Source organism: Oryza glaberrima, chromosome 3 (genome assembly GCF_000147395.1).
Source record: "Oryza glaberrima chromosome 3, OglaRS2, whole genome shotgun sequence".
NCBI lineage: Eukaryota > Viridiplantae > Streptophyta > Magnoliopsida > Poales > Poaceae > Oryza > Oryza glaberrima.
The window spans coordinates 29,939,227-29,957,989 of record NC_068328.1 but is presented as its reverse complement, the minus strand read 5'-3'; the positions used below and the strand labels follow the sequence as shown (position 1 = coordinate 29,957,989).

At 40.4% G+C, this 18,763-nt stretch overlaps 2 protein-coding genes across 3 annotated transcripts; one reads left to right on the top strand and one right to left on the bottom strand.

Moving 5' to 3' along the window:
* Nucleotides 1–2,992: 2,992 nt before the first annotated feature.
* Nucleotides 2,993–5,573, top strand: LOC127766188 (auxin-responsive protein IAA13). Its single transcript, XM_052291258.1, has 5 exons — nucleotides 2,993–3,403; nucleotides 4,487–4,752; nucleotides 4,866–4,959; nucleotides 5,084–5,145; nucleotides 5,230–5,573. The coding sequence occupies exons 1-5, from the start codon at nucleotides 3,153–3,155 to the stop codon at nucleotides 5,265–5,267; spliced, it is 711 nt and encodes a 236-aa protein (XP_052147218.1). The 5' UTR covers nucleotides 2,993–3,152; the 3' UTR covers nucleotides 5,268–5,573.
* On the bottom strand, nucleotides 4,635–9,790 carry LOC127766187 (protein transport protein sec23-1). 2 transcript variants are annotated; one of them, XR_008016214.1, is made up of 3 exons: nucleotides 9,065–9,790; nucleotides 6,274–8,219; nucleotides 4,635–4,774 (listed from the first exon to the last, which is right to left on the bottom strand). XR_008016214.1 is itself a non-coding variant. In XM_052291257.1 (2 exons), the coding sequence occupies exons 1-2, from the start codon at nucleotides 9,683–9,685 to the stop codon at nucleotides 6,558–6,560; spliced, it is 2,283 nt and encodes a 760-aa protein (XP_052147217.1). In that variant the 5' UTR covers nucleotides 9,686–9,790; the 3' UTR covers nucleotides 5,701–6,557. The 2 variants fall into 2 exon arrangements, 1 of the variants encoding a protein (XP_052147217.1); XM_052291257.1 differs by lacking the exon at nucleotides 4,635–4,774 and having other exon boundaries at nucleotides 5,701–8,219.
* Nucleotides 9,791–18,763: the final 8,973 nt, after the last annotated feature.

The window sequence follows — 18,763 nt, the reverse complement described above, 5'->3', positions numbered from 1 at the left end:
CTGATTGTTTGTTGATCTTCTTCTTTTTCTTCTTATCAACCGCAGTAAACAAAATAAATTTTACGAACTTAATTTTGAGTTGATTTTGAGGTACTTATTTTACAACATTACGACGCAGTAGCTTTTAATTGACAAATACATAAACGTAGAAATTATACACATAAATTTTTTTATCGCTTTGTTCATTTTTCTGCTAGTAATTGTTGTTCATAATTTGTTTGGTGATTGAGACATTTTGGGCCTCTGCAGGCTGCAGCTCGCCCAAAAGCACAGCCGGCAGTTCACTATTTTTTGCCTTAGCTAGCACAAACGAGCGAGGCCTCCGAAGCTAGTATTAGTACACTCTAATCAAAGCAAAAAAAATATGAATTCTCACAAAGTTTCAAGATCAGTCCCAAAATATAAGAATCTAGAATTGGATGGGGCATTTTATGATAATGTAATAATATACTTCTAAATTCGTAGTATTAGAAAATATCCCATTTAATATTACATTCTTATATTTTAGTATGGAGGAAGTAAAAATCTATAAGGACAGTACCAATATTGAGACAAAAGAACTCGAATTTTGAATGTGCTCGCTTTGTTTGATAGTCCTACTCGAATCCATTTTACTTCCATCCGACGAAAACATATTGCTTTTTTTAGAGTGAATTAGAATCCCCGTCATAAAATATAACAACTTTAGCATTTAGAATGTGTCCCAAAATATAGCAACTTCTCCACCAACACTGTCTTCCCAACCAATCACAACCCTCCACCATTTACTTTTCCCACATACCTTCCACTTCTCAACAAATCACAACTCCTTATTTAATTCTATCTACTTTCTTAATAATCGTGTCAAACTCTAAAACTTTATATTTTTTTTCTAGGACGGAGGGAGTATTATTTTGGATACGACTGTGTTAAATTTCAAATTTTGACCATGCATTAGTACCTATCTTTTTTTGGTGTGGGCCATTTTGTACTTTTGAATTTACTTAGAGTTGACCCTTGACATTCATATTTTTTTCACATTATCTAGAACAAGAAAAAAAAACTTAGTAGCACAAACTGTACATGAATTCCTTTTAGATTTGCACGTACGCACATTCTTCCCTTGAGCCTTGGCTTCAGAGTTCAGAATGCATGCATGCATCTCTGCAAGTGGATCATCACCCAAAGAATAAAGAGAAGGTAGATCCTGCCGCGGAGGGGTGTGGGCCCCACACGCCACGGTGTCCCCACCTGCAGCCCGGCCCCACGGTGAAAAAATCCGGCGGTGACGTCAGGCATCGCGTCACGCCCTCACGCCGGAGGAGGGGGGAGACGGGGAGGGGGAAGAATCGGCGCCGTCCAGCTCATCAGGCGACACGTGTCGTGCCACCGGGGCCTGCGCGGTGGGCCCGGCGCCATATGGGTCCATGCACCGGCGCGAGCTAGGCTCCCCCGGATCCTCTACATCCTGCAGCCTTGGGATCAGTTGCATTGCCAGCAAGAAAATCAGTGTAATAATAACAGAGTAAATTTTATAAAACCACACGTATCATGATCAAACCTACATAAAACCAAAGAGATTTTAATACGTGCCACATAACTCATCCCAAGTATTATGAATCTAAAGTTTCACAAAACCACAACATTAACCAATTTAACATATTCACGTATCAAAATTTTATAAAACTTTACCTCCATGAAAGTAACAATTATTAAATAATAGATACAAAACTCATAAATTTGGGATGTAATTTTAGAACTTTAAAATATGGTAGATCAAAGTCTAAATGATTGATGGTATGGTTTTGTAAAACTTGATAGCCATAGTACCGGGGTTATGTGTCACGTGCCAAAATCTTAGTGGTTTTGTTCAACTAAGACTACATAATAGGTGAGGTTTTATGAAATTTGCTAATGATAATACTCCTAAGAACCAAGATCATTTCCCCCTTATTTTTGCACTCTTTTATTGATGAAAAAATATAGTTATAAAAAATAAGGTACATTCTTATGTTTATCCAGTATTAAAGTCAAACTGATTTTCTCTGTAGCCTTTGCTATGACTACTTTTGACCTCTGCTTCTCAATTTTAATTTTTTTTACAAGAAATCTGTAATTGGAAAAAAAACATGTACAATTCAACTTAATGTTGCTCTCATTGTTCAAGAGGGTGCGGTTCCTCCAATATTACTTTAACAATTGTTATATGTAGCATGAACATGAAATAAAAATAATAAAAAAACTCCCTTTGGTTTCCATAAATAAATACCACCATTGATTAACACGACTTTAACTTAGACTATCAATAAAATCTGAATGATTAGATCATAATGTATGAAAGTATTATGAATAGTTTAGGATGCAACATACTTCGTTAATATAAAATAATTTTGAAGTATTTAAATATTTTTTATAAAAAAGACGAGCAACCAAATATTTAAGATGAAAAGCGTCCAACGACAAGTATTTGAAGGCAGAGGGATGATACAATATGGAAATTGTTTTTTTTGACAAATAGTTTTTAAGGTGTGTTTGTTTGACAAATATATGTTTTTGAATACGTTTGAAAAAAAAAAACTCTAATTGCAAGCTTCCAGAAGTCATATATTTATGCACATTGGGTGTAGCTAGGAGCAGTTACTAACCACAGCTACAATTATGGCACAGGAACACTTCACAAATCCTGAACAACCATCCAATGGAACTTCACTAGTTACACACCTTGCTCTCTAGCCTCCTAACCTTGATTACTTGATACTTGTAAGTTGTAATAGAGAATCCAACCGGAGGAAACATGGATGCAAAAATTATTGTCTACTAACCTCCAAGTGGCCTCACTCATGCTCTAACTAACTGATCTCTTTCTCTTCCCCTCCAAAATAAAAAATAAAAAATAAAATAAAACTCATATTTCTTCTCTCTCTCTACCACCCTACCTAGCTTAGAATATTTACCATGCATTCTCTCTCCTCTCCTCTTCTCTTCCCTCTCTCTATATATATATACTCATCTCCAAGCTGTTCTTGGCTCCTCTCTTTTTCCACCACCTCCTAATCACCACAAAGGCTTAAAAATCTCCAGTCTCCATAGAGAGAAGAGAAGGCAGCTTGATTTGGGGCGAGGAGACGCGACAGCCGCGATAGGCTAAGCAGCTGGCAGCGGCGGCTGCTGCGATGGCCGGCGCCGACGTGGACGTCGGGACGGAGCTCCGGCTGGGGCTGCCGGGAGGTGGCGGCGGCGCCGCCGAGGCGGCGGCCAAGGCCGCGAAGAGGGGCTTCGAGGAGACCATTGACCTGAAGCTGAAGCTGCCCACCGCCGGCATGGAGGAGGCCGCCGCCGGCAAGGCGGAGGCGCAGGCCGCCGAGAAGGCCAAGAGGCCGGCGGAGGCCGCCGCCGCCGACGCCGAGAAGCCACCTGCTCCCAAGTATGTACTGCACCTAGCATGATTTTATTATTTTTTCATATATAAATCTGGCATTAATATGTTACAGTAGTTTCAATTTGATCCTTCGTATATATAGTTGCATCGTCTAATTACTAGTTTACTTAATAATTAGTGAGAATTTAGTGGGATTAGTATTGTTAATTTTTGCTAAAGGGATAAAAGATGAATTATTTGGTGTGCTGTTTGGAGGAACTTTATGCATGTTTAGTTTTGATTTATGGAAAAAGATCCACATATAGTAGCAGCATAATGGCATTTGGTGAAAAGGTGTATGCATGTTTAGGCTATTAGTTAGTCTCTCCCCCCCCCCCCCCCCCCCCCCCCTTCTCTTCCTTTCTTTTGGTTGGATTTATATATTTGGGAGCTTGCTGCATAAACTTGAGATGCCCATGAAGCAACACCTTTAAAAGAAGCACAAATTATCCATATAAAAGAGATCCTCTGGCAGAAAGTGCATATGGCGACACCATCGTGTATGTTCTTTGTCGCTTGCAAAGTGCTGAGCAGATAATTATCACTATTTTTAATCACCATTGGCTCATCTGATGCCTGCTTTGTGCAGCAGGTGTCAGAAATTGCTGGCGATGTAGTGGTACTACTATTGTTTTTGGTTTATTTTTTCCTTCATCTCCTGGCAGATTCCATCTGAAAAAGGAGTTGTTTTCGTATTGTTTTGATTTATTTTTTTCCTGAAAAGAAGATAGGATCACAACAAAATATTTAGAACGATCAGAAAAGGAGTACATCTGTATACAATTAATTCCTGAGATAATCATGGTGGCCATGATTCATGTGGCAATAACTAAAGTTGATGGCATTTTCATTATACACACAGTACTACCATAAAGTTGCTGCAGGCATACACACATAATACATTAGTTAACACAGAGTTGGTCGCCAGCAAGAATATTGTAACATGCATGATCTAGCTGGATGGAACTTCCAGTCACGAAAGTAAATCATCTCAGTTTTTTCACAGCACCAATAAGTTAGAACAAGATGTGAAAAAACTGAGCAAAAGAAAAAAAATCGATGTAGTAGCTAATTTCCAATGTACATCAGGGCGCAGGCAGTGGGTTGGCCACCAGTTCGGTCGTTCCGCAGGAACATCATGACCGTCCAGTCAGTGAAGAGCAAGAAGGAAGAGGAAGCTGACAAGCAGCAGCAGCAGCCCGCTGCCAATGCCAGCGGCAGCAACAGCTCTGCCTTCGTGAAGGTCAGCATGGACGGAGCACCCTACCTGCGCAAGGTGGACCTGAAGATGTACAACAGCTACAAGGACCTCTCCCTTGCTCTGCAGAAGATGTTCGGCACCTTCACCGCAACTGGTAAATCGCTGGCCACGGGAACCTGCAGAAACAGATTATCAACTAGTAATTAATGTGAATGCAAAGTTTGATCCGGAATTGATGAAAACACTGTGCATGAACCTCTCTGTCAGGGAACAATATGAATGAGGTGAATGGCTCTGATGCTGTTACAACTTATGAAGACAAGGATGGTGACTGGATGCTTGTTGGAGATGTCCCGTGGCAGTATGTTACTACTTCATTCTTGTGCCCCCTTAACTGTTTTCCTTATTTTCCACCTCATGATTAGAATGCGGTTTAGCGATACCACGTTCAAGTTTCTCGCATTAGCTGATTGGTTACTCTGCAGGATGTTTGTCGAGTCATGCAAACGCTTGAGGATCATGAAGGGTTCCGAAGCCATTGGTCTTGGTCAGTATCTTCAGCTAAAATTTGCTTTCGTGTCAAGATTTATATCTTAATTCACACCCCTTGTGTGTGTGGTTTTTCTTCCAGCACCAAGAGCAAAGGACAAGTACAAGAACAAGAGCTGAAGATGTTGCAGTATTAAGATGCTGAGCATGGTGCCATAAGAATGGTGTTCTTGCAGTGTGTTATGGTTTCCTTAGAAATATAAGGTTTTACTTGTTTAGCTGGATTAAAAGAAGGAAGAGTTGTCATGTTTAATTTGTTTATGAACCAGAAGCAATAATCTATTTGTGTGTAGCTGGATTGGTGTTATGTGATGTCCCCTACCGTGTGTCCCAAGATCTACTTGATGATTTTATTCCAATGTTGTTAATTTAAGTTTGTGTGATTGTGAAGTAAAGGGTATCAATGAGACTATTATTATTATGGTATCTGGTAAGTTAACATGTTTGTTAATCATCAGCACAATATTTTTGTAACCTGTTGTGATCAAGTGGGGGGAACAAGCCATGTGCTTGGTGATGGGGAATCCATTACTATAACTCTAGCCTATCTGTCTTTTGAGTTATTAAGAAGGTTGGGTCTTGACGCATGATGGTATGATCATAGCATGAAGCTTCCTTGCTCTTTCTAGAGCTGTGGTGATACCTAAGCTAAGTACATTGCATAAACAAACTAAACCATAATCTATTCAGCACACATTTATGACAGGGAAATGCTTCCAGCATATAAAGATGCCTATGTTATGTTTGGTCTATAATATGTCAAACATCATATGATAAACTCTAGGGGCAGTATTAAATAACAGACGTTCTTGAAGAATCACACAAGCAACACAGTAGTGAAAGTGTGAAACCGCAACCAAAAGAATTGTGGATATCAAAATTTTAAGTGTTTACAGATAATTAAATGGCTGCGCTTAAGAGCGTATGATGCCAACAGAAGAGTGACTTAAAATCCTCAATCCACCAGAAAACAACATAACGGTCCTATTGCATTACCAGAATTGGAAGGCAAAGGGTGTTTTACTGCTCAGAAATTAGCAAATGTCTCAAGAGAACTCCAGCACTTGTAGAGCATAAATAATAGACATTATAGCATTCTATACAAAAATATTAAGTGATGGCTTACATCAAACTGGAGCTGGTGAAATGTACAACAACTCGAGGAGATCCCATCCTTCCAAGCAGTAAAGCTCTCCCGGAACTTTCAAGATAACAGAAGACCAGAAAGTAACATATAAACAGTCCACATGATCCATCAATCCTGCACAGCAAATTACTGCAAGTGTTCAATAAACTTGCAAGCAAACATCATCTGTGAATATGACATTCAATCCTTCTGAAAGCTATATCTTCAGGATCAGAGGTGGGTCCAACTGCAAAAGTGGAAACATCGCCAGGCTCCATGCCTCACTAACCCTGAACAGCCAGCTCCTGCAAGTGTTCAATAAAAACTTGCAAACTAACATCGTCGGTGAATATGACTTCAGAACCATCTGAAAGCTGTGCTTTCTGTGTCACAGATGGATTCAACCGAGCTAGAAGAAACCTGGCCTGGCTCCCATGCTGATCACATTTTATGAGTTTTGGCACCGGGAAACGGTCTACCAATAGTGCCTCCGCATCAACTTCTGGGGCTTCAAGCAGCTTCCGCAAATTTTCATGATTTGGGTCCTTATGATAGCCAAGTTTCCTCCATTGAGCAATCTTTGAGCCATAATGAATAACAATATAGAAGTATGAATCAAATAGTAAAATGACATCGGGAGAGATGGAGCTGACATCTAGCAACACAGGAATAGGTGGGCCATCAAACGAGTACTGGAATAAAGTTGGCTGGATCATGATTAGGGACCCCACAACTCCTTCCCTATTCAACATCAACCGAAAGAAAGCAGTTTCGTCAGGGGAGCTATTGAAAACATCAATGAACTGTGACCTCCGCAGGTAGTACATGAATTGGGGATACAGCGAGAAGTTAGTTGACAGCCGGAATGTAGATGGATCTTCAGGGACATAGTTCCCAAACTTGGCAGTAAAGCGAATAAGCATCTTATCAAGCCATCTTATCACATCTCTAACATGGTATGTCTCTGCCCTGTGCACGGCAAGCCTGGCCATAACAGCTGCAGCAGCTTCTTGATCAAACCCTGCTGCAATCTCAGGAGAACGAGGTCCAGCCCATCTTCTCGCAACAGTTGTTACTCTTAGGCGATAGCTACCATCACCATGCCGGTACCTCGTCATGAACTGAATAAAGAAGACAGTTGGGGGCTCAGTATTATGGCTACAGTCCACTCGGAAGAAGAACACGATGCAGGTTTTGCTGTCCACTGTACTCATTTTCCAATAGTTTGTCCCACCCTCCCCAATTTCTTTATCACTAACAGAGCTGTTTTTCCTGTGAAGAGAGATGCAGGGACCAAGGGCACCACAAATTTTCACCTCCCTTGATGTTACTATCTCAATTGTTGCATTAAAGTTCATGTTAAGGTAACCAACACCCTCACGATTGAATATGTGTCTTAAACAGCTTTTGAACTGCTCAGACTCAAATGATTCTGTATGCACCATTAAGCCCCCAGACACTTCAATTGGGTATCTCAGCTCCGCAGCCCCAACCTGATCTAGAGAACAAGCAAATAGATCAAGAACTAATGCATGAGCTGTTAACCTGTTTGCAACTTTCTTATAGAATTCTCGGGCTTTGTCAATGAGAGGAGCATTGCCATTGAAAATGTCACGATGAGAACGAATTGCTTTCCCGAGATCGGTTTCCACCACAAGCCCTGGACCAACTGTTGTGGGACCAGATGTGAAGACCATGATCCGACCTCCGGCATTAGGTGAACAACAACCTTCTAGAAGAGCAACAGCTGTGGAAATAGCAGCACCAGTGGCTCTTAAAGGGCGATGCCCACGTGGGCAAGCAGACATGGATCTCAGGTCTTCTATCGCAGATGTGATGTTAAATTCACATTCAGAAACAGGCAGCAAAAATCTCTGCACTTTAGTGGACCTTGGCATAGCCAACTTATTGTATCGAGCATCACGAACACCTAGAAATTCCTGTATCTGAAACAATAAGAGAAGGTTTGTAAGGTAAACATAATGATGATAATAAATCCTAAAGCGCAAAGCAGTTGCATAAGTGGATCATTGATTGATATGAGCCTATGGGACAACTGAAAATATGACCACACAGTTTTCCTATCCAAACCAAACATCTTCAAACTTGCAAGTTGCAAGGACCAAATCTTCTAGACAACAGCAACATAGCAACAGCATATGTAAGCCAAATATTAACAAGATCCCAAGAGTGCCTTATTTAGATAGTGCCAAACTCTCTCCAGTCATACTACAATTATAACATTTCAGACATTTTTAGGCTACATAGAGTCATGGATACATTGTCATTTGTACATATCTAAGAGTTGCTGCCCTACATGCATAAATGAACCATGCATAGGGCAGGAGCAACATAGCAAACAAAGGTGTGGCATCCACTTAGGTCTGTTCACAGGCAGTTTCTTGAAACTGGTCGTATTAATTTTCATCCATGTCCCACTGACAGCTTAGCCTAATGCCATCACAAACTAAACTTGCTCATGCGCAGCTCTAGATGATTTCTTCTGAACCGTACATGAACACCCCTACATCCCCTGTTATAACTCCTATACACCACAGAAATTGTAGTGTGAATTTTGAACTCACATGAATTGGGAGAGCAGACTATTAAAGTTAAATGCACAATGCCCATTTTACTTAGAATATCGAGATCGATAGCTTTTACTCTGTAATATGATAATTTTTAAAGCAAATCCCATGCCTAGTGACTGGATCAACTTGAGCAAACTTGCCCAAACAACAGCATTGAGAAGCGGCTCCGTCAATTAGCCCAGAATTCACAGTTCACGAACCTTCTCCGACTCGAGCTCGCGCTCCCCGTTCATCACCACCACCCTGGTGCACCCCTCGAAGCCGAGATCGTGCACCCACACCGACGCCGCGAAGGAGACGAGCGCGACCCTGACCCCCTCGGGCAGCCCCTGCACGACCCTGAGCACCTCCGCCTTGAGCGCGGCGAGCTCTGGCCCCGAGGTGGCCGCGTCGACGACGAACACGACGGACGGAGGGCCCGGCCCGCCGCCGGCCTCGGCGGCGTCCGGCGGCAGCGCGTACTCGACACTGGAGTGGGTCGGGAAGAGCTCGGCGGGGAGCGCGTCGGGGGCGAGGAGGCGCGGGAACGGGTTGGCCGACGCGCCGCAGAACGGGCACGCCCACCGCGCTGTGGCGTGGTGGACACGCGAGAACGGGTTGAGCGCCGCGCCGCACCCTCCCCCTCCTCCGCCGCCGCCGCCGCCGCCGCAGCGGAGCGGCGCGTAGGGGAGGAGCGGGAGGAGGTCGGGCGCCGCCGGGTGCAGCGGCGTGCAGAGGACGGAGGTCGGGACGACGAGCGACGCGGCGGCGGAGGCGGTCGGCGGCCACGCGTGCCACGGCCACCGGAGGCCCTCCACCGCCTCCAGCTCCGCGAAGTCCATCGGAATCAATGGTGGTGGTGGTGGTGGAGTCGCGACTAGGGTTTGCTGCTTAGGTTCTTCCTCCACTCTTCTTCCCCCCTTGCCATTTGCCTTTTTCTCGCCTTTTTCTTTTCTCTTCTTTTCGCATTTCTTTTCTAGACATATACACAAAAGAAAAAAAAGGAAAAGGTAGATCTTAGGCGGACCGGGCCCATTGAGTGAAGGAAACTGGGCCGGGCCCATTGAGTGAGGGAAACTGGGCCGGGCGTGGTGGCCTTCTTGGCATATGGCCTCTTGCGCATAAGCATATTATTGTTTAGGCCGAGAGAATTCTCGAATAAACAATCCACTTCGAAAGTAGTAATCACTGATCAAAGTTGATTATACGTGTGATGATGAGGGATACCAATGACATTTTCATTTGCTAAAGTATGGTTTTAGCTTAAGAAATTATTTTTGGAATGATCTAATTTTGAAGTATTCCACTAGACCACTTTAACACTGCATCATCTTTTTTTCTTCTTGTTTTTAGCTATCGAACCAATAGTGTTCCCCACTTCTTATTTTCTCTCCGTATTAATAAAGTGTATAATAGTTTTTTAACCTTTTGCTTAATATCAGAAGCGGATTTAAAAGCTCTGTTTCTGTGCGTCGGGATGTTGAAAAAGAATATTTTCGCGATTTGGGCTGGCTACCAGGACCAGCCCACATGTCACAACCACGAAATTTGGCCCACGAAGAGGCATAGCAAATTTGGGCCGCTCTCAGGCCCAGCAAACATAACCAAGTCCACCACCGGACCAGCCGTCACCGTCGTCCTCTCTCCCCTCCTCCCAAATCGCGACTCCCCGATCTCGCCCTCACCCCTCCGCACTCGCACGCGCGGCGGGCGGCGGCTGATGGCGACGAGGCGGCGCGCCAGCAGCACGGGCGCATAGCATGAGGCCAAACAGGCGGAGGAGGAAGGACGGGAGAAGATCCAAGGCGGTGCGGCACAATGGCAGGCCTAATTTGTTCAGCCTCACCTGCTAACTTTTTCTTGATCTACTCCTGCTTCCTCCGTTAAAAAAAAAAAAACGAGACTAGGATTGAGTAAGGCTGAGTTTAGTTCTAAACTTTTCTTCAAACTTTCAACTTTTTTATCACATCAAAACTTTTCAACACACAAATTTCTAACTTTTCCGTCACATCATTTAAATTTCAACCAAATTTTCATTTTTGGCGTGAACTAAACACACCCTAAGATCAAGAATTCTACATTAGGTAATTGTCAACTCCACTTGTCTGAAAAAGCCGTATAAGAAACTGGCACATGCTAGTCTGCTATAGCAATTTTCATACTACTACAGTACTACTGTATAGTTCTCATTGCGTTTGTTAATTGCGCCTGTCAGGTTTGAGTTTCGCGCGGGGTTTTTCCACGAGCAATATCGTGTTTAGTAGTTAACTAATGACATTGGCATCCACTTGCAAAAACACATTTAGTTACGCCAAGTGCCATCTAGGGTCAACTCTCCTTTTTGCAGGGTACATTCTCCCGGTAATTAATTAAGAAAAGCCTTGCGATTTTTCTATGTCACTGTTGGTGTTGATGGAGACGTCGTAGAGTACATGATGACGCTCTATCAGATGGGGTCAACTGGTGGTTAACTAGCCTGAAGTGTCATACCTGGACCGCTAATCAGTGGTGGAGGCATCAACCATGTATACATACCTCATCCCTCAAAAGAAAATCGTTCTACTTCCTCCATCCCATAAAACCTGATGTTTAAAGGTTCTATCGGTGTCCCATAAAACATATTGTTTGAGCAATTTAATGGTCATTTGTTTTAAATTTTTGAATATGCTAATGATTGCTTTGCCATGTGCAATTTTTATGGCCATAGCTTTAGTGTGTAGAGGTATATAGGTATTATTCTTGTTGAATGCCCTGCACTCAGTGAAGTGACAGCTAATTTGCTTTTGAAACCTTAAAGTGTCCTGTTTTGTGGACGGAGGAAGTACCTTTTTACTAATGTCCTAAGAAAATATGGCTTGTTTGGTTTGATACCAATTTATTACCCTACCGAAATTTTGGTAACTTCAATAGTAGCAAGTGCATGTTTGATTTGCTACCAATTTTTAACCATAATAGTTCAAATTGAATACTACCCAATTTGGTAGTGTTCAATTTTTCCAATGTTTTGGCACTACCAAGATTTTGGTAGGGGAAAAATTGGCTCCAACCAAACAAGCCTGCAGAAACAAATTTGATTAAAAAGTGGGATCACCTGTCTAGTCTAAGTCATCTGGCAAGAAGCTTTGAAAGAGTTCATTAATACTCGCTCCGTCCTATGTTAAGTGTAGTCATGTGTTTTCATATCAAACGTTTGACCATTCGTTTTATTTGAAAAATTTATGAAAAAATCTAGAAAAATGAGTCACACATAAAGTACTATTCATAATCTGCCATCTAATAATAACAAAAATACTAATCATAAAAAATTTCAAATAATACGGATAGTCAAATGTTAGACATGGAAGCCTAAAACTGCACTTAAAATGAGACGGAGGATGAAAGCCCAAAACTGCACTTTAAATGAGACGGTGGAAGTAGTATCTTGCATGCAGGGGTTCATTATAACATGCTGAGTGCATGTAGACTCAATGAAATGACAAATTTAGTCATTTTAACCTGAAGCTAACTAGCTTAAAAATCTTAAAGCGTCAACATTTTTGGAACAGAGGAAGTACATGTCAATCTAGCTCATCACCCTGATTGCTTGTAGTGAAAAAAGTGGATATGAAATGATATGGTTTTAATTGTCTGTTGATTTTTGCATGGTCTATTTTATCTGGAAAAAAGGTAACATTAGATAGGTTTTGACTAACAGCTTATCAAAATATAAGTTTATTTCGCATATACAAATTTATACCAATCGATTTTTCGGAAGAAACCTTTGAAAAGGACATTGAGTTTCTACTTTTATTTTTTAAAAAGAAGAGATCTGATCTAGAGTAATTTACAAGAAAATTCAGGCCATAGACTCTTACAATTGTACAATTAACTGGAGAAAAAAAAGGGAACAAAACCACACAATTGTACCGATTGATCCATATCTTATAGAGTTGTAAAATCTGACATAGAAAACACGCCAGTGAAAAAATATGATAAGTCACAACTATTACCGTGAAATAGACATATCTCTACTTATTATAAAAATCTAAGATGTTTTTGCCGTCATCTTCGTACGTCGCAAATCTGTCATCCGTTCAGAATCCTAAGCATGTTTGTAGTTGGTTCTTTCCGCGCAAGGTGTTTTAAGCCGCTAATCGCTCGTGTATATCTCTTCATCAGTCCGATCCTTATCTGTATTCTTTCCAAAAACCACAGCCAAGTATATTAAGCTGGTACATGTTGCAGTCAAGCCCATGTTTCCAACGGCCCACGTCACGCAAGGAAAGAGCACACCCGTATATCATGCAAAGCTGCTTCTGATCTATCGCTATATTCTGCCTCACGTACGTACATGAATGTACATCTGTTTCCTATCGATCGTTATATCTGAAAACGAATTTGTTTCACACACAAATTAAGTATGGGCTCCAACAGCATCCACCGTTTAAGTGCTTTAGGATTCGTGCTACTTAAACCGGATTATAGACCTGTTAGCGGGTTAAACCCGATTAAATGTTTCCATTTTTACTATACCCACAGGATTGCATGCATGTACTAGTGAAATACTATGAATCACTGACGTGATTAACTCCCATCGTTTCCATATAAGCTTCCATGCACGTACTTAATTTCCATTTGAAATATTAATGTGATTGTGTGATAATTCATTTCCAAATTTGACATGATATTGAATCAAATCAACTAATTTCGATGTAATTGATTTATTTCCATCAATACCGATTTATACTTTCTATTCTTTGTGTACATATACACTAGTAGAGATGGCATTCCATATTTTACATACTGTTGTTGTTTCGACTCCATGCTGCTACACCGCCGGACGACGTCGGCGAGATTCTCCGTCGACAAGCCGTTGCATGAACGGACGTGCCCGAGCTTCTTCGTCGTGGGCTGCTGGTTGTTCGCCATATCCGACGACGCAGCCAGGCCTCCACAAATCTTTGTCGCTAATCTTCATGAGCACGTCGCTGGTCGTCCGCAAGCCTCGTCGTAGCCACGATTGTTGTATGCGACTCCGTCCTCAAGGCTCAAGCTCGTTCCTCGCCCCAAGAAGTAACTGGTTGCCACCTTTTTTAGGTACGTCAAATCAACTGGAACATATAAATTATCGCTTGTATTTTTTGGATTTTTTTTAGGTACCAATGATTATTGTTCGTATTCTCTGTGTGTATGTACAGATGATTTTCTATTTTTAAAGGTATTTTAGTAACTGAATCCATGTGAAATCGATCATCTGGAACCCAAACAAACATGATTATATTGGATGATTGTAGGTAGTGATATGGGTGTTCATTTCCGCTGATGGTTTGCATGTGAACTAGCTGACTGAATTCACCCCTCGATCACCACGTAGACGCAGTTCGGCTGCTTCCTATCTGCCGCGCCTGCCATCTCTCCATGTCCTCATCGTCGTCATGGAGATCAATTGCTTCGCGTTTCGTTCCCCATTGCAAGTATGTTCCTATCATCATAAAGCAGGCTTCTTAATTTCAAATGCATAGGTTTTTGCAGGGAGTTTGACATTTGGTTCTACCTGTGTTTTGTAGGATGATTATGTTATGCAAAATTCTAAAGAAGATTAGATGCTCTTTCATTCACCTGTCAATTGTCTGGACAAAACAAATGATCATTAATCCGATGGTAGAGATGTTCAACAATTTTGGACTTGCTGAACAGGGTTTCTCATCAAGACAATTTTGAATGAACAAGTCCGATTTCCAGCAGACCAATTTCTTTTTTTTCTTCAACAACCTAGCAATTTATCTAAATTTTCACATCTACCCCCAAATTGTTCTTTGGTTTATTAATTCCAACATAGTTAGGTTAATTTCTCCTTGTAACTTGATTTTCTTTTTGTGTATATACCCTGTATAATAATAATAAATTTTTAAGTAATCCCTCCGGTTCTATACCAATGAGTATGAAAAATTAAATAGGGTATATAACCAATTTGATTGATTGTGAAAAAATAGCTTATACCCAATTTAAGCAAGTATGAAAAATTAAATTGGTGTATGCCTGATTAATACGATTATATAAAAAAAGACTTCGATTAAATCGGGTGTATACACAAATTAAATGAGTATGAAGATTTAAACGTGTAAATACCAAACTTAATCGCTAACAAAAAATCGGGTATATACCTAACTTAATCGATAACCAAAAATCGGGTATATACACTGGCGTAGAGATAAACATAGTTGGCTTTGCCTCGTCTCAAAAAAATGCTATGAGAAACGAGCATACAATTCATTAATTCTTTTCAGTTTTAGTTAAAAGTGGAATATGGTTATAGACTTGTATGAGAAGGTATATTTGTCACATACTTAGCCATAGGAGATATAACCAATATACGGGTGAAATCCTTTTTTATAAAAGAATTAAGCAGAAGACCGATCTATAGGTTCTATACTCCATACTTTAAATAAATTTAACTATAGTTAAAATAAACTATGCAAAAGTTCTCATTTCTATATATCTAGCGTATTGAAAAGTATATGTGTACATATATATATATATTCGTCACACACGTAGCTAGCTAGCTAGCACGCAGTGATATAACCTATCTAATTGAAAGCAATTTTATTAGCTTATACCCTGACACAGTAGGTATATTATACATACACATAACGATACATAGCCAGATAAAAATAGAAGATAGATTATTCGATGGTCATGCAAACTATAATTTATTCCATGGTCATGCAAACTAATAAGGAGTGTATATATTACATGTATACACCGGTACTGTGTATATACCTACATGAATGTCACACCCGTAGCAAATTATATTACATATGTACATCGCGGTACTATGCATATAACTACAAGAATCTATTTCATGCCATATACGTATCCACATAAATAGGGGCAACTACTATTTTCACAAAACAAACCGGTTATATACCTATGTAAATCATAGCACAGAGAAACCAAATCATTTGTGAATAATGTAGAATTTACATTTATACCGGAAAAACAAAACATTAATAAATACTCTAATTATTTTTTCCTTGGCCGGCTGTGGGAATAGAATCTAGGTATATATTCTAATATAATTCACTCCCGTAATTTTAAGAAACAAAAACGGAGTACATATACTTTATATACGTTATGCATACCCAAAATTAAGGATTATGATTTATCTGTTCAAATGTTTCCTTGATTTGCCATAATTATGTAAGTAAATCAAAGGGCATTAAATACGGCTTAATTAGTACAATGCATGCGCCAGTTTTTTGAACAGGGCATTGCACCTTCCAAATAAGAAATTAAATACGGGTGTAAACCCGTTAATCTTAGAAACACATCAATCTCCTTGATCAAGGTCTCATCTAACGGTTTACACTCATGGAGCCCATACACCATGGTGCCCCATTATATATATATATATATATATATATATATATATATATAGGACACCTATTTCCTACTACCGGGAGTAGTTACTCCCTCTTCTTAATGGGTCAGGTTATGATCCAATAAAAAGGAACAGAACATCAGTTAGGAAGGAAGCAGAACATCGTTTGGAAATGGGGCAGAACATGAATTGAAAAAATCCCAAACCGAAAATGGAGCAGAACATCGTTTGAAAAAAAAAATGCATTCCGCTCTTCCTAAACAAACTCCATCTTCTGCTCGTCCCGGCAGAAAATGTATCTAAACTGAAAATGACAGAACATCAATTGAAAAAAATTCCACGGTAGAAAATTTCGCAGAACATCAACTGGAAAAATTCTCTCAAACCGAAAATGGAGCTATTAACCCGCCAATAAAGACTCTGAATTAGTGAGCTGGATAAGGTGGGAGTAGTTACTCCCGGTAGTAGCATATAATTTTCATATATATATATATACACACACGCGCGCGCTCGCACGCACACATACACATATACATATATATACACATATATATATATATATATATATACATACATATATGTATGTATATATACATATATATATACATATACATATATATATGTATATGTATATATATAAAACTCTATAAACATGCAAACCAAAATTCATCTTTTACAAAATATAAGAAAAAAAATCCCAGTCATCAAATCTCTACTATTATAAAAATTGAAATTGTTTTTGTCGGTACTTGTATGAGTCGGTTTTTAAGTTCATTCGCTTTTGGAAATACTTATCCGTATTTGAGTTGGGTTTTAAGTTCGTTCGTTTTTGAAAATAAATAAGGAGTCGTATAAGAAATCTCTTTAAAATAAACTCGCATGTTAACCTGATATGATTTTTTAGAAAAATATATATCCAAACAAATTCTTACAATGAATTCTTAGAAAAATATATATCCAAACGAATTCTCACAATGAACAATAATAAGATTAAAATAGCCTTCACTCGTTACAACGCACGGGTGTTTTTATAGTATCTAACAAATTATGAAAAAAAAGTATGACATGATAAAGTACGGTCCTGAATTCAACATCTTCTAGCCTTCTTAGGCCGTCTCCAATGGGCAGCTCTTAGCTAGCTCATAGAGTTTTTTAATTGATGAACAGGACGCGCTAGTTCTTCTTCAAGCGCTAGCTCACACGCTCACCGAGGCGGTGTCCTCTCACAGGCACGCTCGCCCAGGCAGTGGCCGGCACTGTACCGAGCGCGTATGAGCTAGCAGTCGGCTCGTACCACTGGATAAGGCCTTAGGTGGCAGTATTTGGCTTAGTACTTCACGTTTAGCGCCAATCCAGCCACTCCAGGAGGCGACCGTTCTTTTCTTCTTCGGCTGGGAACACGACGTCGACACACGTGTAGCATACAGCATGTCAGCATGCGTGTCATGCACGGCTTCCTCCGTCCTAAAATATAAAAATCTAGGATTAGATAAAATATTTCCTAATACTATAAATCATAGGTATGTCCACCGTCCTAAAATATAAAAAACAAGAATCGGATGAAACATTTTCTAGTACTGCATGCCTATTCAGATTTATAGGCCTTGGAAATGTCTCCTTCGATCTTAGGTTATTATATTTTAGTACTAAAGAAGTTTTTTTTTTACCGGAGATTTTCATGAGGCTTTTGTTCTCGTGGAATCCTCTTTCTCAACTTATCTGTCTGTGGAATCTATGCTCCTGCCATCTTTGTGCAGAGACGTTGTTCTCAAGCTCCGGTGAGAGTGATGAGTCGACGTGCACAAGCTGTATCTCACTTTGCTTTTGTCACTGGAATCTAGTAAGATCCCACGGTGCACGGACCGCTTGGTTGGATCTTGTCTCAGCTTTCCGATGCCATGTGTTAACAAGTACTACTACGAATTTTCCCTGTATCAATTTGTTTACGGTAAACCCAATGTCGTGCCAGAATGACTCCTCTCATCCTCTGGTACTACTACGTGCTTTCGTCGTCTGAGATGCTGTACATATACGGTACACCCTCCTTGTTGTGAAAACAGATGTAACACATAAATTTTATGGAAAAAACCACAGACGCCAACCGACAATTATCACTATTGAGGAGCCGATTATAAACGTTCGTAAATAAATTTATGGTTTCTATGTCCGACGTTTGACTGTCGTCTTATTTTCTAAAAATATGATTCTTTTTTTAAAAGTCACGCATACAATATAATCCATGTTTCATCATCTAATAATAATAAAAATATTAATAAAAAAAATTAAATAAGACTGATGGTCAAATGTGGGGGAAAAGGAGCTTATAAATGAATGTATTTCGGGACAGAGGCTGTAGTTAAAATCAATTCTTGTGATTGCACGCCGCGGCTATCATCTCATCATTTGTACCCGTGACATGGATACGCGATCCAGTACGTACGTAGTACGTCGCCAACGCCGCATGCAGGAAAAGCTGGCGCCGCACGGCGTGACCGCGCGCAGCGGTGCGTACGTACGCGCGCGCGCGCCGCCTCGCACCGCTCTCCGCTTGGCCCGGCGC